The following is a 17,128-nucleotide window of genomic DNA, read 5'->3' as shown; positions in this document are numbered from 1 at the left end:
GAGCAACATGGAGAAACTCCGTCTCTACTAAAAATACAAAAAATTAGCCGGGCATGGTGGAACATGCCTGTAATCCCAGCTACTCAGGAGGCTGAGGCAGGAGAATCGCTTGAACCAGGGAGGTGGAGATTGCGGTGAGCCGAGATAGCGCTGTTGCACTCCAGCCTGGGCAATGAGAGCGAAACTCCATCTCAAAAAAAAAAAAAAAAAAGAACTCATAGACTTTGGGGTGCAGTCACGAACAATTTTTTTTAACTGCATTAAAAACAAACAACAACAACAACAAAAAAACAAAAACAGGCCAGGCACGGTGGCTCACGCTTGTAATTCCAGCACTTTGGGAGGCTGAGGCTGGCAGATCACATGAGGTCAGGAGCTGGAGACGAGACTGGCCAACATGGTGAAACCCCATGTCTACTAAAAATACAAAAATTAGCCGAGCGTGGTGGCACAGGCCTGTAATCCCAGCTGCTCGGGAGGCTGAGGCAGGATAATTGCCTGAACCTGGACGTAGAGGTTGCAAAGAGCCGAGAGATCGCCCCACTGAACACCAGCCTGGGCAACAGAGTGAGACTCTGTCTCAAAAACAAGCAAACAAAAACAACAAGCCACTACCTACTCCCATGTCACTCAAATTGTGTTGAAGGACTCAAATCCAGTGCCATACACATCAGTTTCAGATGGAGTATCATGCTGGATGTGAGAATTAAAATTTAAATTGGGGGAACAAATGAAAATGTAAGCTCAAGCAGGGTTACAATTTGCCATGGGGGTCAATTTAAGTGTGTAGTCAGTTTATATTCAGCACCACCTGGTGTGCACTGTGTACTGTGTGAATTACTGTATCATACTAAACAGACATTGGTTTTTCTTAAACCGTAGCAAGAAAAATGCTTGCTGTGCAGATCCCAGCAGCCCCAAGAGACGGAAATGAAAACTCCATGCCTAAATTTATCCCTTCCTATTTCATCTCTCCTTGTTCAGGCCTTCCTCCCTTCCTCCCCAGGGCTATTTCCTTAATCTTGACCCCATCTGTAAAGTTCCATCCGGTGCCACATCGGAGGATCTCTTCAGGGCACCTGGGCGTAGCAAAACAATATTTCCTTTTTCTCCCACTGGGTATAAAACAGTGCCAACTGAGGCTCTGAGCCTCATTAGATAGATCGGGCAAGAAGTGAAGCAAAATGCTGTTTACATGTACACCACAGCTCTTCCCAGAGCACTTGGAATCAGGACCAGGACACCTCCAAAGCCTCTTTGGTGTTTTTCCTTTCTTTTCTCCTTATATGGCCTTCATGAAGAGTAACTAATTACAATCTGTTAGCAGTAATTACAGTTCATAAACTGTGAGCACAATATAAATATTTTTCCTGAAAGCCAGGTTAGAAGAAATCCTGTCTAAAATGAGATGTAAAACAACAACAATTGAAATAAATATTCTAACTGAATTGTCCCCAAGCACTGTCAAAAAGAAGAAGAGTGTAATCTATCTCTGTAATAATGGGCGTATTATAGTAGGATCGTTTTCAGCCCATTTCCCTATCCTGCTGGGCAAGAATTGGCTCAGATAAGGAAAAGGAGCCAACCAAACTGGGGGAAAATAACAAAAAAACCCCAAATCCCAACAAAAAGAACCCACCAATTATTTTGGATGCCTGGTAAACAGCCTGCACCAGAGGATAAGGCTTTTCTGGCTCTCAGCTATGCTTTTTTCTCTTTTCATGTGTCTTGTCCTCCTCCCTTGAAACTGCGGGGTGGGGAAGTCTAAAAATAGTCAATGAATCATGGCATATAATATTGTGCAGTAGTTACATAAACAGCCAGCCCGGGCGCCGGAGCCCCGGGTCGGAACGGAAAATATCTGGGTCAGCGTTGTCACACTGAACAGGGTCCCCCGGAGCCGGCCTTCGGGAGGCGCGGCCCGGGAGGAGGCCTGGGCCTGCGGGCCGGGAGCAGCAGGGGCGGCCCGCGGGAGGGAGCGGAAGTCCCGGGACTGGCGCTGGCAGCGGGGCGAGCAGGGCGGACGAGTTCCGCGCTCCCTCCCCATGGCCGGGAGCGGGCCGCGGCGACGGCGGCGGCGCTGACAGGCCGCGGGCGGGGCGGGGCAGGCGGGCCTGGGCGGGGGCCTGGGGCTGTGGGAAGATGAACGCCCTCCTAGAGCAGAAGGAGCAGCAGGAGAGGCTGCGGGAGGCCGCGGCCTTAGGGGACATTCGGGAGGTGCAGAAACTGGTGGAGAGCGGGGTGGATGTGAACTCCCAAAATGAGGTCAACGGCTGGTAAGTGGGGAGCGGGGGAGGCCTAGGGTCAGGGCAGCCGGTCGGAAGGCGTGGGGCAGTCAGTCGCGACCTGGGCCCAGCGCTGGACGCCTGGCTACGGCGAGGCCTGCCACCTCGGGCCTCCGAGATTGTGCCCTCTTGAGGCCAGCCCTCGTCCCCATGCCTCGTGCGGTCGGGAGCGCGTCCTGCCCAAATCCCGGCCCACGTGGTCCACTCGGGGCAGCGCCCACTGGGACTCTGGTGCCCTACCCCCTTCCCCCGCGCTCCCGGCTCACTTGGTCAGAGCGGTGCTGGAGGCAGTGATTCTCAGCGACTATGCGTTGGAGCTCACCCCAATTCGAGTGTTGAGTTAATTTGCCGTAGGTCCTTCTGGAGAACGCATCTTGCAGAGCTAAAAGCATAAGCAACTGAGCAAATATGAATTTTATAAACTAGCACGATTTCCTTAGCCAAGACCAGGAAAAAAAAAACACATTTGCATCACCATTCTGCTTCTCTGTTGTTTCACTGCAACCGATTTGCTGCTGCTGCCTACAGTTGCCTGTTTGAGGGAAAACTCATTTGTTTATCCTATCGATTATTTTCTTTCTTTTCCTTTTTTTTTTTTTTTTTTTTGAGACAGGGTCTTGCCCTGTCGCCCAGGGTGGAGTGCAGTGGCATAGTCTCGGCTCACTGCAACTTCTACCTCCCCGGCTCAGGTGATCCTCCTGCCACAGCCTCCCAAATAGCTGGGAATACAGGCACGCGCCCCCACACCCGGCTATTTTTTTTTTTTTTTTTGGTATTTTTGGTAGAGATGGGGCCAGGTTGGTCTCAAACTCCTGGCCTCAGGTGATCCACCCGCCTCGGCCTCCAAAAGTGCTGGGATTACAGATGTGAGCCTACCGTTCCTGGCCAGTTTTCTTATTACAATTTCAAATACAGAATGTCACCCAAGACTTTAGATGTCTGCCTGCAGATTGAATTCTTCCCAATTAAATAGGAGTCTCATCTTAAGATGTTGCTGGTGGTCAAAACAGGAAGTTACTGAATGTGGCATTATTCCGCTCTCTGCATTTAATATTTAAAATTTTGATTCAGTAATGCTTAGCCAGACTATTTTGCTAGCTTAGAGTTAAAGTGAGTAGCACTTTGGGAGGCTGAGGTGGGCGGATCACAAGGTCAGGAGATCAAGACCATCCTGGCCAACATGATGAAACCCCATCTCTACTAAAAATACAAAAATTAGCTGGGCGTGGTGGTGCATGCCTGTAGTCTCAGCTGCTTGGGAGGCTGAGGCAGGAGAATCACTTGAACCTGGGAGGCGGAGGTTGCAGTAAGCCAAGATTGCACCACTGCACTCCAGCCTGGGTGACAGAGCAAGACTCTACCTCAAAAAAAAAAAAAAAGTGAGTTTACATTTTGTTTTTTTAAGTGGAATCATCCATTTGGAACAAGGGACAATGGAGAGAGGCTCAACCACAGAGAATAACTTGCCCTAGGCCACATAACTATTAATATGATAGCACCAGAACCATGGTTTCCAGACTGCCTCAAAAGTCTACCTACCTGGACCCGGCGCGGTGGCTGACGCCTGTAATCTCAGCACTTTGGGAGGCCAAGGTGGGCAGATCATGATGTCAGGAGTTCAAGACCATTCTGGCCAACATGGTGAAACCCTGTCTCTTCTAAAGATACAAAAATTAGCCAGGGGTAGCGGCGTGTGCCTGTCATCCCAGCTACTTGGGATGCTGCAGCAGGAGAATCACTTGAACCAGGGAGTTGGAGGTTGAAATGAGCCAAGATCACACCACTGCACTCCAGGCTGGTGGCAGAGCGAGACTCTGTCTCAAAAAAAAAAAAAAAAAAAAAAAAATCTATCTTCCTGGTGGGACCTGGTGGCTCACGCCTGTAATCCCAGCACTTTGGGAGGCCAAGGCAGGAGGATCACTGGAGTCCAGAAGTTTGAGACCAGCCTGGGCAACATAGCGAGACCCCAGTCTCAAAAAAAATTTTTTTTCTACCTAATTTCCCTAAAGAAAACAGCCTGGACAGCTGTCCAGAAGGCCAGGAAACAGTGGATACTACCTTTTTGTTCTGTTTTTTTTTTTTTTTTTTACAGGTCTTTGCAAACTTGCTGTTGTGTATGTAACCTTTTCTCAGCATTCCTCTGGTTCAAAGCTGTGAATTACCATTTTGGCACTGGGAGGCGGTGTTGTGTAGAAGGAGCCTGGTCTTTCGTGCAGGTTCTCCTCCATTCCTGCCTAGCTATGGGACTTTGCCCGAGATGCTTCATTTTCTGCTTGTTCCAGAAGAGTATTGTGAGCCCTTAATGAGATGAAGCATAAATAGCTAACATTTATTGAACTTGCTTTGCAGTACAGATAGGATAGGGTTCTTTTTTTTTTTTTTTTTGAGACGGAGTCTCGCACTCTCGCCCAGGCTGGAGTGCAGTGGTGCCAGGTGCCATCTTGGCTCACTTCAAGCTCCGCCTCCTGGGTTCACGCCATTCTCCTGCCTCAGCCTCCCGAGTAGCTGGGACTACAGGCGCCCGCCACCACGCCCGGCTAATTTTTTGTATTTTTAGTAGAGATGGGGTTTCACCGTGTTAGCCAGGATGGTCTCGATCTCCTGACCTTGTGATCCACCTGACTCGGCCTCCCAAAGTTCTGGGATTACAGGCGTGAGCCACCGTGCCCTGCCAGCTCAGATAGAGTTCTAAGTGTTTTACATGTGTTAGCTTGTTCACAACTACCTGGGGACATAGTTACTGTTCTCTCCATTTACAGATGAAGAAACTGAGGCCCAGAAAGCGTAAGTTGTTTCCTCACTTTGCACAGTGCCCCTTCCCAAGGTCATAGGATTGACAGTAACTAGTGGAGCCAGAAAACAAACCTGGTATCTGATGCCAGACCTACCCTCCTAAACACAATGTCTGCCCCATAGCAGGTGTTTAGTGAAGTGATTCTGAGGTAGCCTGAAGAGGCTTCTTATAGGTTTTTTGTTTTTTGTTTTTTTTTGAGATGGAGTTTCACTCTTGTCACCCAGGCTGGAGTGCAATGCGTGATCTCAGCTCACTGCACCCTCCACCTCCCGGGTTCAAGCGATTCTCCTGCCTCATCCTCCCAAGTAACTAGGATTACAGGTGTGTGCCACCACGCCTGGCTAGTTTTTTGTATTTTTAGTAGAAATGGGGTTTCACCATGTTAGCCAAGCTGGTCTCGAACTCCTGACCTCAGGTGATCTGCCCGCCTCGGCCTCCCAAAGTGCTGGGATTATAGGCGTGAGCCACCGCGCCCGGCCTCTTGTAGATTTAATTGGAGGAACTGTCTAATAGGCCCCTCAAACTCAACATGTCCAAGATTGAATTCCAAGTCTCCCCTCATCCCTCTACCACCTCAAGCCTGCTCCTCTGAGTCCTCAGCCTCTCAGGAGTGCTCAGGCCAGAACCCTTGGCACCCTGCTTGCCTCCTGCTTGCCTCCTGTCTTTCATAGCCAACATCCAGTCAGCCAATTCTATGAGCTCCACCTTCAGATACAGTCAGAATCTGACTACTTCTCACTAACCCTACCACTACACCTCTGATACAAAGCCACCATTGTTTCTCTTGCTTGGATTATTACAATAGCCTCCTACTAGTGTCCTTGCTCCTAAGCTTATATCATACAGTCTTCTTAATTAACACAGTGGTCAGAGGGATCCTGACTTAAAACATAAGTCAGATCATTTCACTCTGCTCAAAAATGGCTCCTATCTCACTCAGTAAAAGCCTACAGGGTCCTACAATTTCTACTTCCTGTCCCCACATCTTCCCTCCTTACCTCTGTGCTAATCTCATGGGATTTGTCCTTCTGCTTACCTTTTTCCCCTGGCCTCCTTGCTTTCTCTGGAATACCAGACAGTCCTGATTCAAGATCTTTGCGTTTTGTCTTCCCACTCTCTTAAATGCTTTCCCTCCAGATATCACATGGTTTGCTTCCTCACCACCTTCAGATTTTAGTTTAGATGTCACCTTCTTGGCAAGGCTTTTCCTGGGCCCTCAATTTAAAGTTGCACAATGCCCCTTTCCAACCTCTGGCATTCCCGAATGCCTTTCCCTGCTTTACTATTGCTGTCATACTTCATCACCACCTAGCGTACTGCGTGCTTTGCTTATTTATTTGCTGATGTCTGTTTCCTCTTCTGTAAAATGGGGGGAATGTTGACAGTCGTATTACCTCATGGGTTTAGAGGATTAAATAAGTTAATACATGTAATGCCTTTAGAACAATGTCCAACATGTAAAGCATTATACCTGTGTTAGCCATTGTTGTTGTTTTCTTATTATGAAGCAATATGCTGGATAATGGAATATAAGGTTACCCTCAAAAAACGTACTCTCTTGCATTGCAAAGCAGAATGGTGACTGCTTTCAAGTCTTAGTTGCTCAGTAATCACAATTTCAGCACCAATGAGTGATGCCTTGTTGATGAATGACACCCAGTGCCTCAGGTCTGAAATAGTTTCTGACACTAATAAGATATTTTGACTGCAAATGTAAAGCTTAAGGAGTTGAAGTTCAAAGATAGAGTAATCTATCAATTAGATTGATCACTAATCATTCCCCCACATCAGTTGTAATTCAAGTGTCATGCATAACCCTTGGTTCATGAAGAACTTGAAAATATTACCTGGCTGCAGGGGCTCTGAGTTATGGCTGCCCAGAGCCACACAGTTCTGGACTGTAAATGATGATCACTAAGGCACAGGGCTGTGGGGGCCACGCTATGTTGACTTAACCCTGCTTTACATGGGTGGTAGTTTAGCAAGTTGGTTTGTCCCAGAGTCTCTCAGACTCACTGGTAGTAAATTACCTCCTTTACTCTCAAGCTTGCCATGAACAAGTGATCTACTACTAGCAAGTGAGCATTTTATTTCCAAAAGGGAGCATATTTTTCTCGTCATGCTTCATTCATTTTTGAGGGCTCACTTATCATTATAATTGTTCACTTTTTAAGCCTGTGCCACAGACATCCACACACAAACACACTCAAGGTTCCAGTTTGCCCAGAATCAAGGGTAGATTGGATCCTTCTACTTCAAGCAAAGTCCACTTTATCCTAAGTTTACTCATTTGGTACTTTTTTTTTTTTTTGAGACGGAGTCTTGCTGTGTTGCCCAGGCTGAAGTGCAGTGGCGCAATCTTGGCTCACTGCAACCTCCGCCTCCTGGGTTCAAGCAATTCTCCTGCCTCAGCCTCCCTAGTAGCTGGGATTACAGACATGCACCATCACACTAATTTTTGTATTTTTAGTAGAGATGGGGTTTCACCCTATTGGGCAGGCTGGTCTCAAACTCCCGACCTAAAGTGATCCACCTGCCTTGGCCTCCCTAAGTGCTGGGATTACAGGTGTGAGCCACTGTGCCTGGCCCATTCAGTAAATATTAATTAATACATGCCAAGCAAACACTTCCTTGCCTTCAGGGAGCTTGATCAAGACTCTTCTCTCCCAAACTTAACAAGACTCTTATTTTTCCCAAATTAGCAATAATTTTGTCATTGCATCATGGAATACACCTTAAAGGAACCTGGATAATCTAATTCTAATGAACCATAATGTAGAATGTCACTCTGAGACATCAGTGAAATTGCTCCCAGCCAGCCAGACATGCTAACTTTCTATAAGTTACTAATGTTAAGCCCAGGGCAAATCAGCTTTTTCCTGGAATCATATAAACTTTCCAAATAATTATATTTCCCAGGTTAGTGAACTAACCTTCAATATTGAACATTTGTTCTAATCTTCATTTCTGTATTTGGCTATAAGAGCTCTGAAGATATGTATCTCAGTTCAATTAGAGAGTTGGTGAAAGAAGACATTTCAAAACACGGGCGAAAAGTATTTTCCTTCCATAATATACAGTCAGCTCTGGCACCTAGGGATGGATTTAGTTGCTCTGAATCTTTCATTTCTGTTAAGATGGAGTTTTTGCTGGCATGCTAATTACGTTTCTGTACAGTATTAAAATAGTAGCCCTTCAGAGTGTGCAGAATTGCTTCCTCTGTGTACAATATTGAGTGATTAGTTTTACTTAAATGAGTCTGATATGTTAGAAGAACCTGTTCTTGAAGAATTTTGGTTGTTGATGTATATTTTTTAAGTACCTCAGGAATTAAAGTATGTGTGCAGTGCCTTACGTTTACGCAGATGAGGATATGTTTGTAGCCTTCTGGAGAGAACTAGAGAAGCCAACTTTTTAAAAATGGAAATTTGGAAATCCTTTGTGTGTGTGTTAAGGAAAGAAAAGTAAGAAGGAAAAAGAAAGTGAGCAACTGGGATTCAAACAAGAATATCTGCTGTCATAATAATAATTTAAGTGACAGAGCAAGCTGCTGATAGGAGATGGTTATTCCCTGATAATATTGAATCTTCAGGTGGCATATGAAGTGAGTTTCCATAGTCCATGAAAAGGAATATAGCAATAGAAAAATATGTTTCAGAGACTGAGATGATCTAATGAGCGATACTGGTAGAGTATATTCCACGGTATCATTGGAGTTAGCCAGCCAGTGAGCTTACCTTCTGGAGGCTATTGAAATTAAAACTCCTAGGTTGTTAGTTTTTCTCAGGAGCCAGAAATGAAATTTAAAAACAAAATTTAAGCATATTAAATATTTTGCTCATCGGCTTTGTGAAAAGTTGAGATTACCAGCCCGGTTACCTGGTTCTAGCTGAACTCTAACAGGCTTGTGTATACATTATTTACAAATGTTTAGAATCTGAAATCCAAAATCACTTCTCCTCTTTTTCAATCATTCTTTTCTTTGGTACAGGACTTGTTTACACTGGGCATGTAAACGAAACCATGGTCAGGTGGTCTCTTACCTGTTAAAATCAGGAGCTGACAAAGAAATTCTTACCACAAAAGGAGAAATGCCAGTCCAGTTAACATCAAGGAGAGAAATCAGGAAGATTATGGGAGGTGAGTCTGTGTTTGGGGGAACTTTTGATTTCGTCAGACTCATTGAAGACTTGTGGTATTATTGGCTACGTTCTTAATGCTGGTCAAACAACTGCTCTATTTCTTTTTTTTTTTTTTTTCCCGAGACGGAGTTTAGCTCTTGTTGCCCAGGCTGGAGTGCAGTGGCGTGATCTCGGCTCACCACAACCTCTGCCTCCCAGGTTCAAGTGATTCTCCTGCCTCAGCCTCCCAAGTAGCTAGGATTACAGGCATGTGCCACCATGTCTCGCTAATTTTGTATTTTTAGTAGAGACGGGGTTTCACCATGTTGGTCAGGCTGGTCTCAAACTCCCGACCTCAGGTGATCCACCAGCCTCAGCCTCCCAAAGTGCTGGGATTACAGGCATGAGGCACCGCTCCCGGCAACTGTTCTATTTCTAAAAGCAAATTACTGTGCCAAGATAGTAATTCCAGATTGTTTCTGGGGAGGTCAGCATTGTAAGGTTTTATTTTTTTATTTGTAAAATTTAAGATAATGATAAAAATGGTAATCATAAACCTTATGAAGTATTCTTTTTTCTTCTGACCTGACACCGACCAATGTCACATACCAAAAGACACCACTTCCAAAAGACACCTTGTTTTGATAATTTTGAAAGGACTGTGTAAATGTTCTGTTTTCTTCTTTTTAAGTGGAAGAAGAAGATGATGATGATGATGATGACAACCTCCCCCAGCTGAAGAAGGAGTCAGAACTGCCCTTTGTTCCCAACTATTTGGCCAACCCAGCCTTCCCTTTTATCTATACACCCACAGCAGAGGATTCAGCCCAGATGCAGAATGGGGGCCCCTCCACACCCCCTGCATCACCCTCTGCAGATGGCTCACCTCCATTGCTTCCCCCTGGGGAACCTCCCCTGTTAGGGGCCTTTCCCCGGGACCACACCTCTTTGGCACTAGTTCAGAATGGTGATGTGTCGGCCCCCTCTGCCATACTCAGAACACCAGAAAGCACAAAACCGGGTCCTGTTTGTCAGCCACCAGTGAGTCAGAGCCGCTCCCTGTTTTCTTCTGTCCCGTCCAAGCCACCAATGTCTCTGGAGCCTCAAAATGGGACGTATGCAGGACCAGCGCCAGCATTCCAGCCATTTTTCTTCACTGGAGCATTTCCATTTAATATGCAAGGTAACCCCTCATCAGCAAACAGCCTCTGCAACAGGGGAGTTGGTGTCCAGAGGGGTGGGATTTAATGAGGTATTCTGGGTATAATTAGAAACTTACAGAAACGTTACATGACTAATATAAGGAACTCCCTTTACTCAAATTCACAAATTGTTTACCTTTTGCCCTTTTACCCTGATACCCTTCAGTATTCTTTCCATTATATCTTTCCTAAGAACAAGGATATTCTCTCTTTTTTTTATTGAGACGTAGCTTCGCCCTGTCACCCAGGCTGGAGTACAATGGTGTGATCTTGGCTCACTGCAACCTCCGCCTCCCAGGTTCAAGTGATTCTTCTGCCTCAGCCTCCCAAGTAGCTGAGATTACAGGAGCATGCCACCACGCCTGGCTAATTTTTTTTTAATTTTTTTTGTATTTTTAGTAGAGATGGGGTTTCACCATGTTGGCCAGGCTGGTCTCAAACTCCTGACCTTAAGTGATCCGCCTGCCTCAGCCTCCCAAAGTGCTGAGATTATAGGTGTGAATCACTGCACCCAGCTGGATATTCTCTTATATAACTACAGTACAAATGACCAAATTTGAGAAATGTAATCTTGAGCTAATGCTGTTCTGTAATCCATAGACCGTGTTTAAATTTTGTCAGTTGTCTCAAACATTGCCTCAAACATTGCTCAAACTATACGTACTGTCTGTACTATTACAGAAATAGTACTATCTGTACTATTGATATCTATCTGGACTATCTGTACTCCTCTGCCCCCTGCACCCTGCCCAGGATCATATGTTGCATGTAGTTATCACGTTGTTTTAGTTTCCTTTAATCTGGAATCTTTACCCTTTATCATTTTTGATCTTGATCTTTTTGAAGAGTCCAGGCCAATTATTTTTGTGGGATATGATTTTCTATCATTCTTTCTCTACTTATTAGTTGGTATTTTACTGTAAAGAAGGGCTTTCCCTTCTCCTTCATTCATATCAGTATTGACTCATATATTCTTATTTTATTCAGTGGGTTATAATCTGTTACTATCATTTTTTAATTATTCAAATTATCCCAGATTTGGCCAGTGGGAGCCCCTTGAAGCTAGTTCTTATGTCCCTTGCACGTGTCTTCATTGTTCTTGGAGCACTGCCTTACTTTCTGGGGCAGCAAGATGTTCCAGGCTTATAGCATAACTTTTCCTGCCCCAACCCTGGAATCAGTCATTTCTCCAAGAAGCCCTGGTATTTAGGGCACACAGCAAACTTGCCTCCCACTTGGGCCCACCGAGAATGGTATTCAGACACCAGGATGTGGGCACTAGGTGTCCTCATTGCTACAGGTATATCATTTCTTCTAGGCCCGTTGAGAGGACATAGCCAGGAAAGATATCAATATTTCTCTATCTATGTATATCTTTTTAAAAATATTAAAAACCACAAGTTCATCCTGATTCTTCCAAATCCAGTCAAACGCCATAGGGTGTAGCTAGTCTTACTTTTCCTTTTTTCCTGGAAGTAACTCTCTCACTTCCTGTTTTTGAGGAGTTACTACTGTAGGTGCTAACAGTGACCTGGGGTGCTACAAGGGATTCATATACAGGGAACAAAGCAGAACTGCCAAATGTACAGGGTGCTTGACTCAGGCTGTCTTGGCAGCCAGGTTCAGAATAAAGGAGCAGATTGCTTAGATCCCAGACCTACGAATAATAAGCCAAGACCCCTTCCTCCTGAAGGTGTGCTACATTCAAATCAAGTTATACTTTAGCTTTTATTAGTAGCTTCTCATTTGGCTCTTTTACTGTCTTTTTTGCAAGGAGTTTCATATTTTACAGATACCTTTAGGTCCATAATTGTTAAATCTTTTTAGGGTAACTCACATCCTGCCCATGCCTTCTTTCCAACCTTCTTCCCCCTTCCCCTGTTCATGTATAGTTTGATACCCAAACCCGTTCTTAAGACTTTGCCTCCTTAGCTCCAATGGCAGAAGTAAATTATCCTTCTACATAGCTGGAATGGTTTCCCCTGCCTTGCTCTTACTTTGTGAACCATAGCCTTAGAAGTACGGACGACAGTGCAGGAAACTGCCCCAGCAGAGGCAGAACTGGGCCTGAGCAAACCCTGCTGGCTGCACTTGGTTTTCCCACCAAACAGGTCTGTTAATCATGCACAGACCTTTGGCATGATTAAGTATAACCATCTTCTGGAAAAGATCTTAAACAACATGGGCTGTGCTGTGCCAGAACTATTCATTAACATTTCTCCTTTTTTTTCTAGAGCTGGTACTCAAGGTGAGAATTCAGAACCCATCTCTTCGAGAAAATGATTTCATTGAAATTGAACTGGACCGACAGGAGCTCACCTACCAAGAGTTGCTCAGAGTGTGTTGCTGTGAGCTGGGTGTTAATCCAGATCAAGTGGAGAAGATCAGAAAGTTACCCAATACTCTGTTAAGGAAGGTAAGAAAAGTCTGTTAAGCATGAATGGCTGCTTTTTGCATTTGAAAAATACCTAGCCCCCTCCTTGGTTATATGAGGTAGTTGAGGGAATGAACAAAGAATAGAAAAGGAGCAAAGAGTGATTTTCCAAATGTAATCATTTCCTTCTACTGAGTCTATAGAGACACTGGCTTTTTTTTTTTTTTTTTGGCAAGTCAAGTGAAGCAGTGGAGTGGAGAAGGAACAAAGACATCTGTAACTGGTGTTTGGCCAGTTACAGTCTTACAAACTAGTTGTAAACACCATTGCATTCAGACCAGCCACACTGGCATTTTTGGAGGTTGATACCAGAGAGGTTTCTGAATTATCATTCACGTGTTCCTATTTTCGGTTTCTGTAGTGATCTGTGAGGATTAACTTAGTGCACTACTAGATGTGCCTTCTGTTTTACAAGTGAAGGACCAAGTTCAGTTACAGAGCAAATCCACATAGATGCATGTGTGGTCCTTCATACATCTCTGGGTTTTTGACATCAGGCTTCTGGCTTCTCAGGGCACCTGGGAAACTGATCTGTGCATTGCCTCTCCCTTCGCGGTGTGTGCTCATGCTGTCGCAGCTGCTAAGCTGTTTTTAAGGACTTCCACTTTGCAACCCAATCATCCTGGGGCCTTAGTTGCACTATCACTGACTTAGCCTGCCACAGGGATTTTTTTTTTCTTCTAGGTTTTGAAATAAGACAAGATACTGGTATCAATACAGTGCACCAAACATATGGAGACAAGTGGCTCCTGTTAATCTGTTTAACATATTTTTGTTTTAGGACAAGGATGTTGCTCGACTCCAAGATTTCCAGGAGCTGGAACTGGTTCTGATGATAAGTGAAAATAATTTTCTGTTCAGAAATGCTGCATCCACACTGACTGAAAGGCCTTGCTATAACAGGAGAGCTTCAAAACTGACTTACTAATGCAGCAGGGACTTTTATCACTGAGTATTATGACAGTGTGCATCACCTCTGGGCCAAGGACAAGCCATTGATCTAAATGCCTCGGATGCCCGGGAGGGCCTCTGGTGCCACTGCATAGTATATACTAACATCATTCTGCCAAGGTAGGAAGCCCCTGACCCCCAAGCAGTGGTGCCACTCTTCCAAGCCTCTTGGTGCACAGTAAACCTATTGCTTGAAGCTTTGAACAGCTGAGAAGTGGTCTGGAGAGGCAGAAGCTGAAGGTTCTATATCCAGTGTGTTTTATGTCCAGAATGTAAGAGAGTTGTCTAAGCAGCAGCTGAGAGAGAGCGGAGCCTATTTCTAGCCACTCCTGTTGACAGTGCACCTGAAGGGCTGGGATGCGTTTTTCTTGGTGTTGCATGCTCACAACTCTGCTGACATTGGGAACTTATGAGAGAGGAAGACTCGGGAAAGCACAGATACTGGACAGATGGATTCTAGTGTGACTTGTGACTGTGAGGTTTCCTATAACATATTTATAAATGTTACTCAGGTTAAAAGTATTTAAGAATACAGTTAACTAATTGTAAATATGCTGTTAACCAAAAGAGCTTTCCCTCCCTCACTTTTTCCTTTGTAAACACTCATGACTGCTTCTTTGTCTCGAGTCATCTCTGCATTAACTCCCCTTCGTGGTCACTAGAGGGCTCTCTGATGCCTTCTGAAAGAACAACTGCTTTTTTACAATGCCCCCCACCCCCACCCCGCCCATAGAGACAGGGTCTCACTATGTGGCCCAGGCTGGTCTCAAACTTCTGGCCTCAAGTGATGCTCCTGTCCTTGGCCTCCCAAAGTGCTGGGATTACAGGTGTGAGCCACTGCACCCAGCCCACTTTTTTTTTACTCTGAAGTGATTGCAGTCATCTGTGTGTGTAACTGCATCCTATGAGAAGAGCACAAATATTGCTGTTCCATGTTCTCCACTTTCATTTTCCACTACAAATGAAAAGCAATTTTTGAGACTGAATCTGTTGCTATTTTAAAGGTTATTGTGGGAAACTGAGCTAAAGGAGTTAGCATCTTTATTTTTGTATCAAAGATAAAGGTTATTTTGAAATTATTAGGATTTTTACACAATTCTGAAATCTGTTGCTTTTGTAAACAAATTGTTTGATCTTAATGATCCCCCTACTACTACCACCAATTCACTTCACAAAGTCAGTTATGAGTCTCCCAGACTTTGTTCTGAAAAATAGAAACAAAACACCTGATTAAGCTCTTGAGTATGGCATAGGAATTTTTTAGAAGAATGCATTCAAGGATTCTTTTCCTTTCCTTCAGTGTCATTAATGTTAAAAGAGCAGCCACTGTTTTGTTGAAACAAACAGCTTAACTTCAGAAATAAGAACTAGCACACTTAGACAAACAGGAGAGCAGGGGTTTGAAGCCAGCTGTCGAAGAGCATCCCTGCTGTCTTAAGAAGCTTTTTCCCCATAGTGCCTATAGTTTCCAAAGAAACTCAACTTCCTAACTGTGTTAACTTAATTTTATTAGAACACTACAGTTGAGTGAGAACGTGCAGAAGATGTCAACGGAAGAGAATGTTGTGCTAAGATAATGGCCTCCTGCTGCTGCCTAAATGCTGAAACGAGGTTGAGATGTTTTTCAAGGCTAACTTCATGGAATCACTCTGTTTAGTGACTTAATTGTATCCCACCAATTACTGCTGGTGACTTACTCACCCTTGTACAGTGTTTGCATAGCAGAGTGAAGGTTACTTATTACCCTTTCTCTCAAGTGCTTTAAAGAAGAAACCTCCCTGGTGTTTCTTTCTTTTTTTTTTTTTTTTGAGACGGAGTCTTGCTTTGTTGCCCAGGCTGAAGTGCAGTGGCATAATCTCAGCTCACTGAAACCTCTGCCTCCCGGGTTCAAACGATTCTCCTGCCTCAGCCTCCCAAGTAGCTGGGATTACAAGCATGTGCCACCATGCCCAGCTAATTTCTGTATTTTAGTAGAGACAAGGTTTCACCATGTTGGCCAGGCTGGTCTCGAACTCCTGGCCTCAAGTGATCCACCTGCCTTGGCCTCCCAAAGTGCTCCGATTACAGGTGTGAGCCACCCCGCCCAGCCCCTCCCTTGTGTTTCAACCAATCGGAAGTGAATTTAACTAGATGTAGTAACCTTTTTTTTCTTTACTTCTAAAAAAGTTACAGTTTACTAATAAAGTTAAATCTGGTTCTGTCCTAGAGGAAATAAATTCACTATTAATTCATATCTTAAGTTACTTGGGTTAAAACACTTTCAGCCACCCAGATTAATTAAAGTGGAGCAGTGGAGCCCCTGGCTGGGAAATGGCCTCCAGAGGAGCAGCTGCAGGGCATGTTCTGGGCTTAGCGACAGAGGCAAGCAAGGGACTGGTGTCTCTGGTGAGAGGTGGGTTTGATGTATCTCTGTCCTATGCTGGTCTCTCTTCTCCTTTATAAAATCCTCTGTGGTCAACTGACTGCTGCGTATCGCAGTGGAATAAGACTGCACAGTTGCTGGTAGGTGAGTTTAAAGTCTTAATCTATGCATTCAGAGAAATATTTTTATATGCTTTGTGTAATTTATAACAAGGTTTTTTTTTTAGCTTTGTTAACTGTGAATTCACCCCTCCTCCTCCACTGCATATTTAAAGCATGTGTTCACACTGTGTGTAAACATTCACTGAAAATTTTTTCTTTGTGCATTGCTGACTGTTCAAACATAACAAGTATTATTAAAATTAAATATTAACTGACCGATCCTATACGCCTTCATTTTGGCTTCCTAAACAGCACTATAGTTCTAATCATAGGGGGTTCAAATTGTTGGACAGTCCCAGAGACCAGAAGCTCTGCAGGAAAATTAGAAGGGCCCTCTCTCCACCTGAGCTTCCTCCACATCCCGTTCATACCCTGTCAGTAGCACCTGGGGACGGATATTTTGTGCGGCATCTTTCCTTCCAGTTCACGCAGTCGGCTTCATTTCCCTGGAGTAGCTGAGCCAGTTAGATGGAGGTCATCCCCTATTAACCACATTTTTTGATTATCCTATTTACTTTACCCAACTGAGCCTCTCCTTTGAGTTGTCAGCACCTGTCAGGGCCTCAATGAGCTCAGAAGCAAAGTCCCAAGACAGGAGAGGAAACACAGCCTTACACTTCCAGATCTTTAGCTGAGACTGATGCTGAATGAGTCTGCTTTTCTGTTGGTTCAGGCCAGCTAGCACCTCACAAAGCAGACGTCAAGCCAAATTGGCCTAATAAATCAGAGAGCATAGCAGAGACCTTTTCTTAGCACCAAGGAGAGGCAGAATAATTTGGGCATTTGTGCTTTCATACTTGCTTTATCACAAGGATGGA

General features: G+C 44.6%; 2 protein-coding genes across 13 annotated transcripts in view; one reads left to right on the top strand and one right to left on the bottom strand.

Moving 5' to 3' along the window:
* Positions 1–2,680, bottom strand: part of LUC7L3 (LUC7 like 3 pre-mRNA splicing factor) — a 45,445-nt gene extending 42,765 nt beyond the window's left edge. For all 12 annotated transcript variants that reach the window (XR_010153327.1, XR_010153326.1, XR_010153328.1 and 9 more), the window contains exon 1: positions 2,552–2,680. The gene's annotated coding sequence lies outside the window, so the exon portion shown is untranslated. The remainder of the gene's footprint in view (positions 1–2,551) is intronic.
* ANKRD40 (ankyrin repeat domain 40) lies at positions 1,872–16,529 on the top strand. Its single transcript, XM_511885.7, has 5 exons — positions 1,872–2,276; positions 9,071–9,219; positions 9,892–10,383; positions 12,637–12,818; positions 13,618–16,529. The coding sequence occupies exons 1-5, from the start codon at positions 2,143–2,145 to the stop codon at positions 13,762–13,764; spliced, it is 1,104 nt and encodes a 367-aa protein (XP_511885.2). The 5' UTR covers positions 1,872–2,142; the 3' UTR covers positions 13,765–16,529.
* The last annotated feature ends 599 nt before the right edge of the window (positions 16,530–17,128 follow it).

This window comes from Pan troglodytes, chromosome 19, assembly GCF_028858775.2.
Source record: "Pan troglodytes isolate AG18354 chromosome 19, NHGRI_mPanTro3-v2.0_pri, whole genome shotgun sequence".
NCBI classification, from domain to species: domain Eukaryota; kingdom Metazoa; phylum Chordata; class Mammalia; order Primates; family Hominidae; genus Pan; species Pan troglodytes.
The sequence above is the reverse complement of the archived record's forward strand: the minus strand, read 5'-3'. Positions and strand labels throughout refer to the sequence as shown.

What these genes read in the sequence shown, in the direction of transcription:
- ANKRD40 (XM_511885.7), top strand. Translation starts at nt 2,143, where the DNA reads ATGAACGCCCTCCTAGAGCAGAAGGAGCAGCAGGAGAGGCTGCGGGAG. An exon ending in CAAAATGAGGTCAACGGCTG is followed by an intron (nt 2,277 to 9,070) that starts GTAAGTGGGGAG and finishes TCTTTGGTACAG; the next exon opens with GACTTGTTTACACTGGGCAT. An exon ending in CCAATACTCTGTTAAGGAAG is followed by an intron (nt 12,819 to 13,617) that starts GTAAGAAAAGTC and finishes TTTTTGTTTTAG; the next exon opens with GACAAGGATGTTGCTCGACT.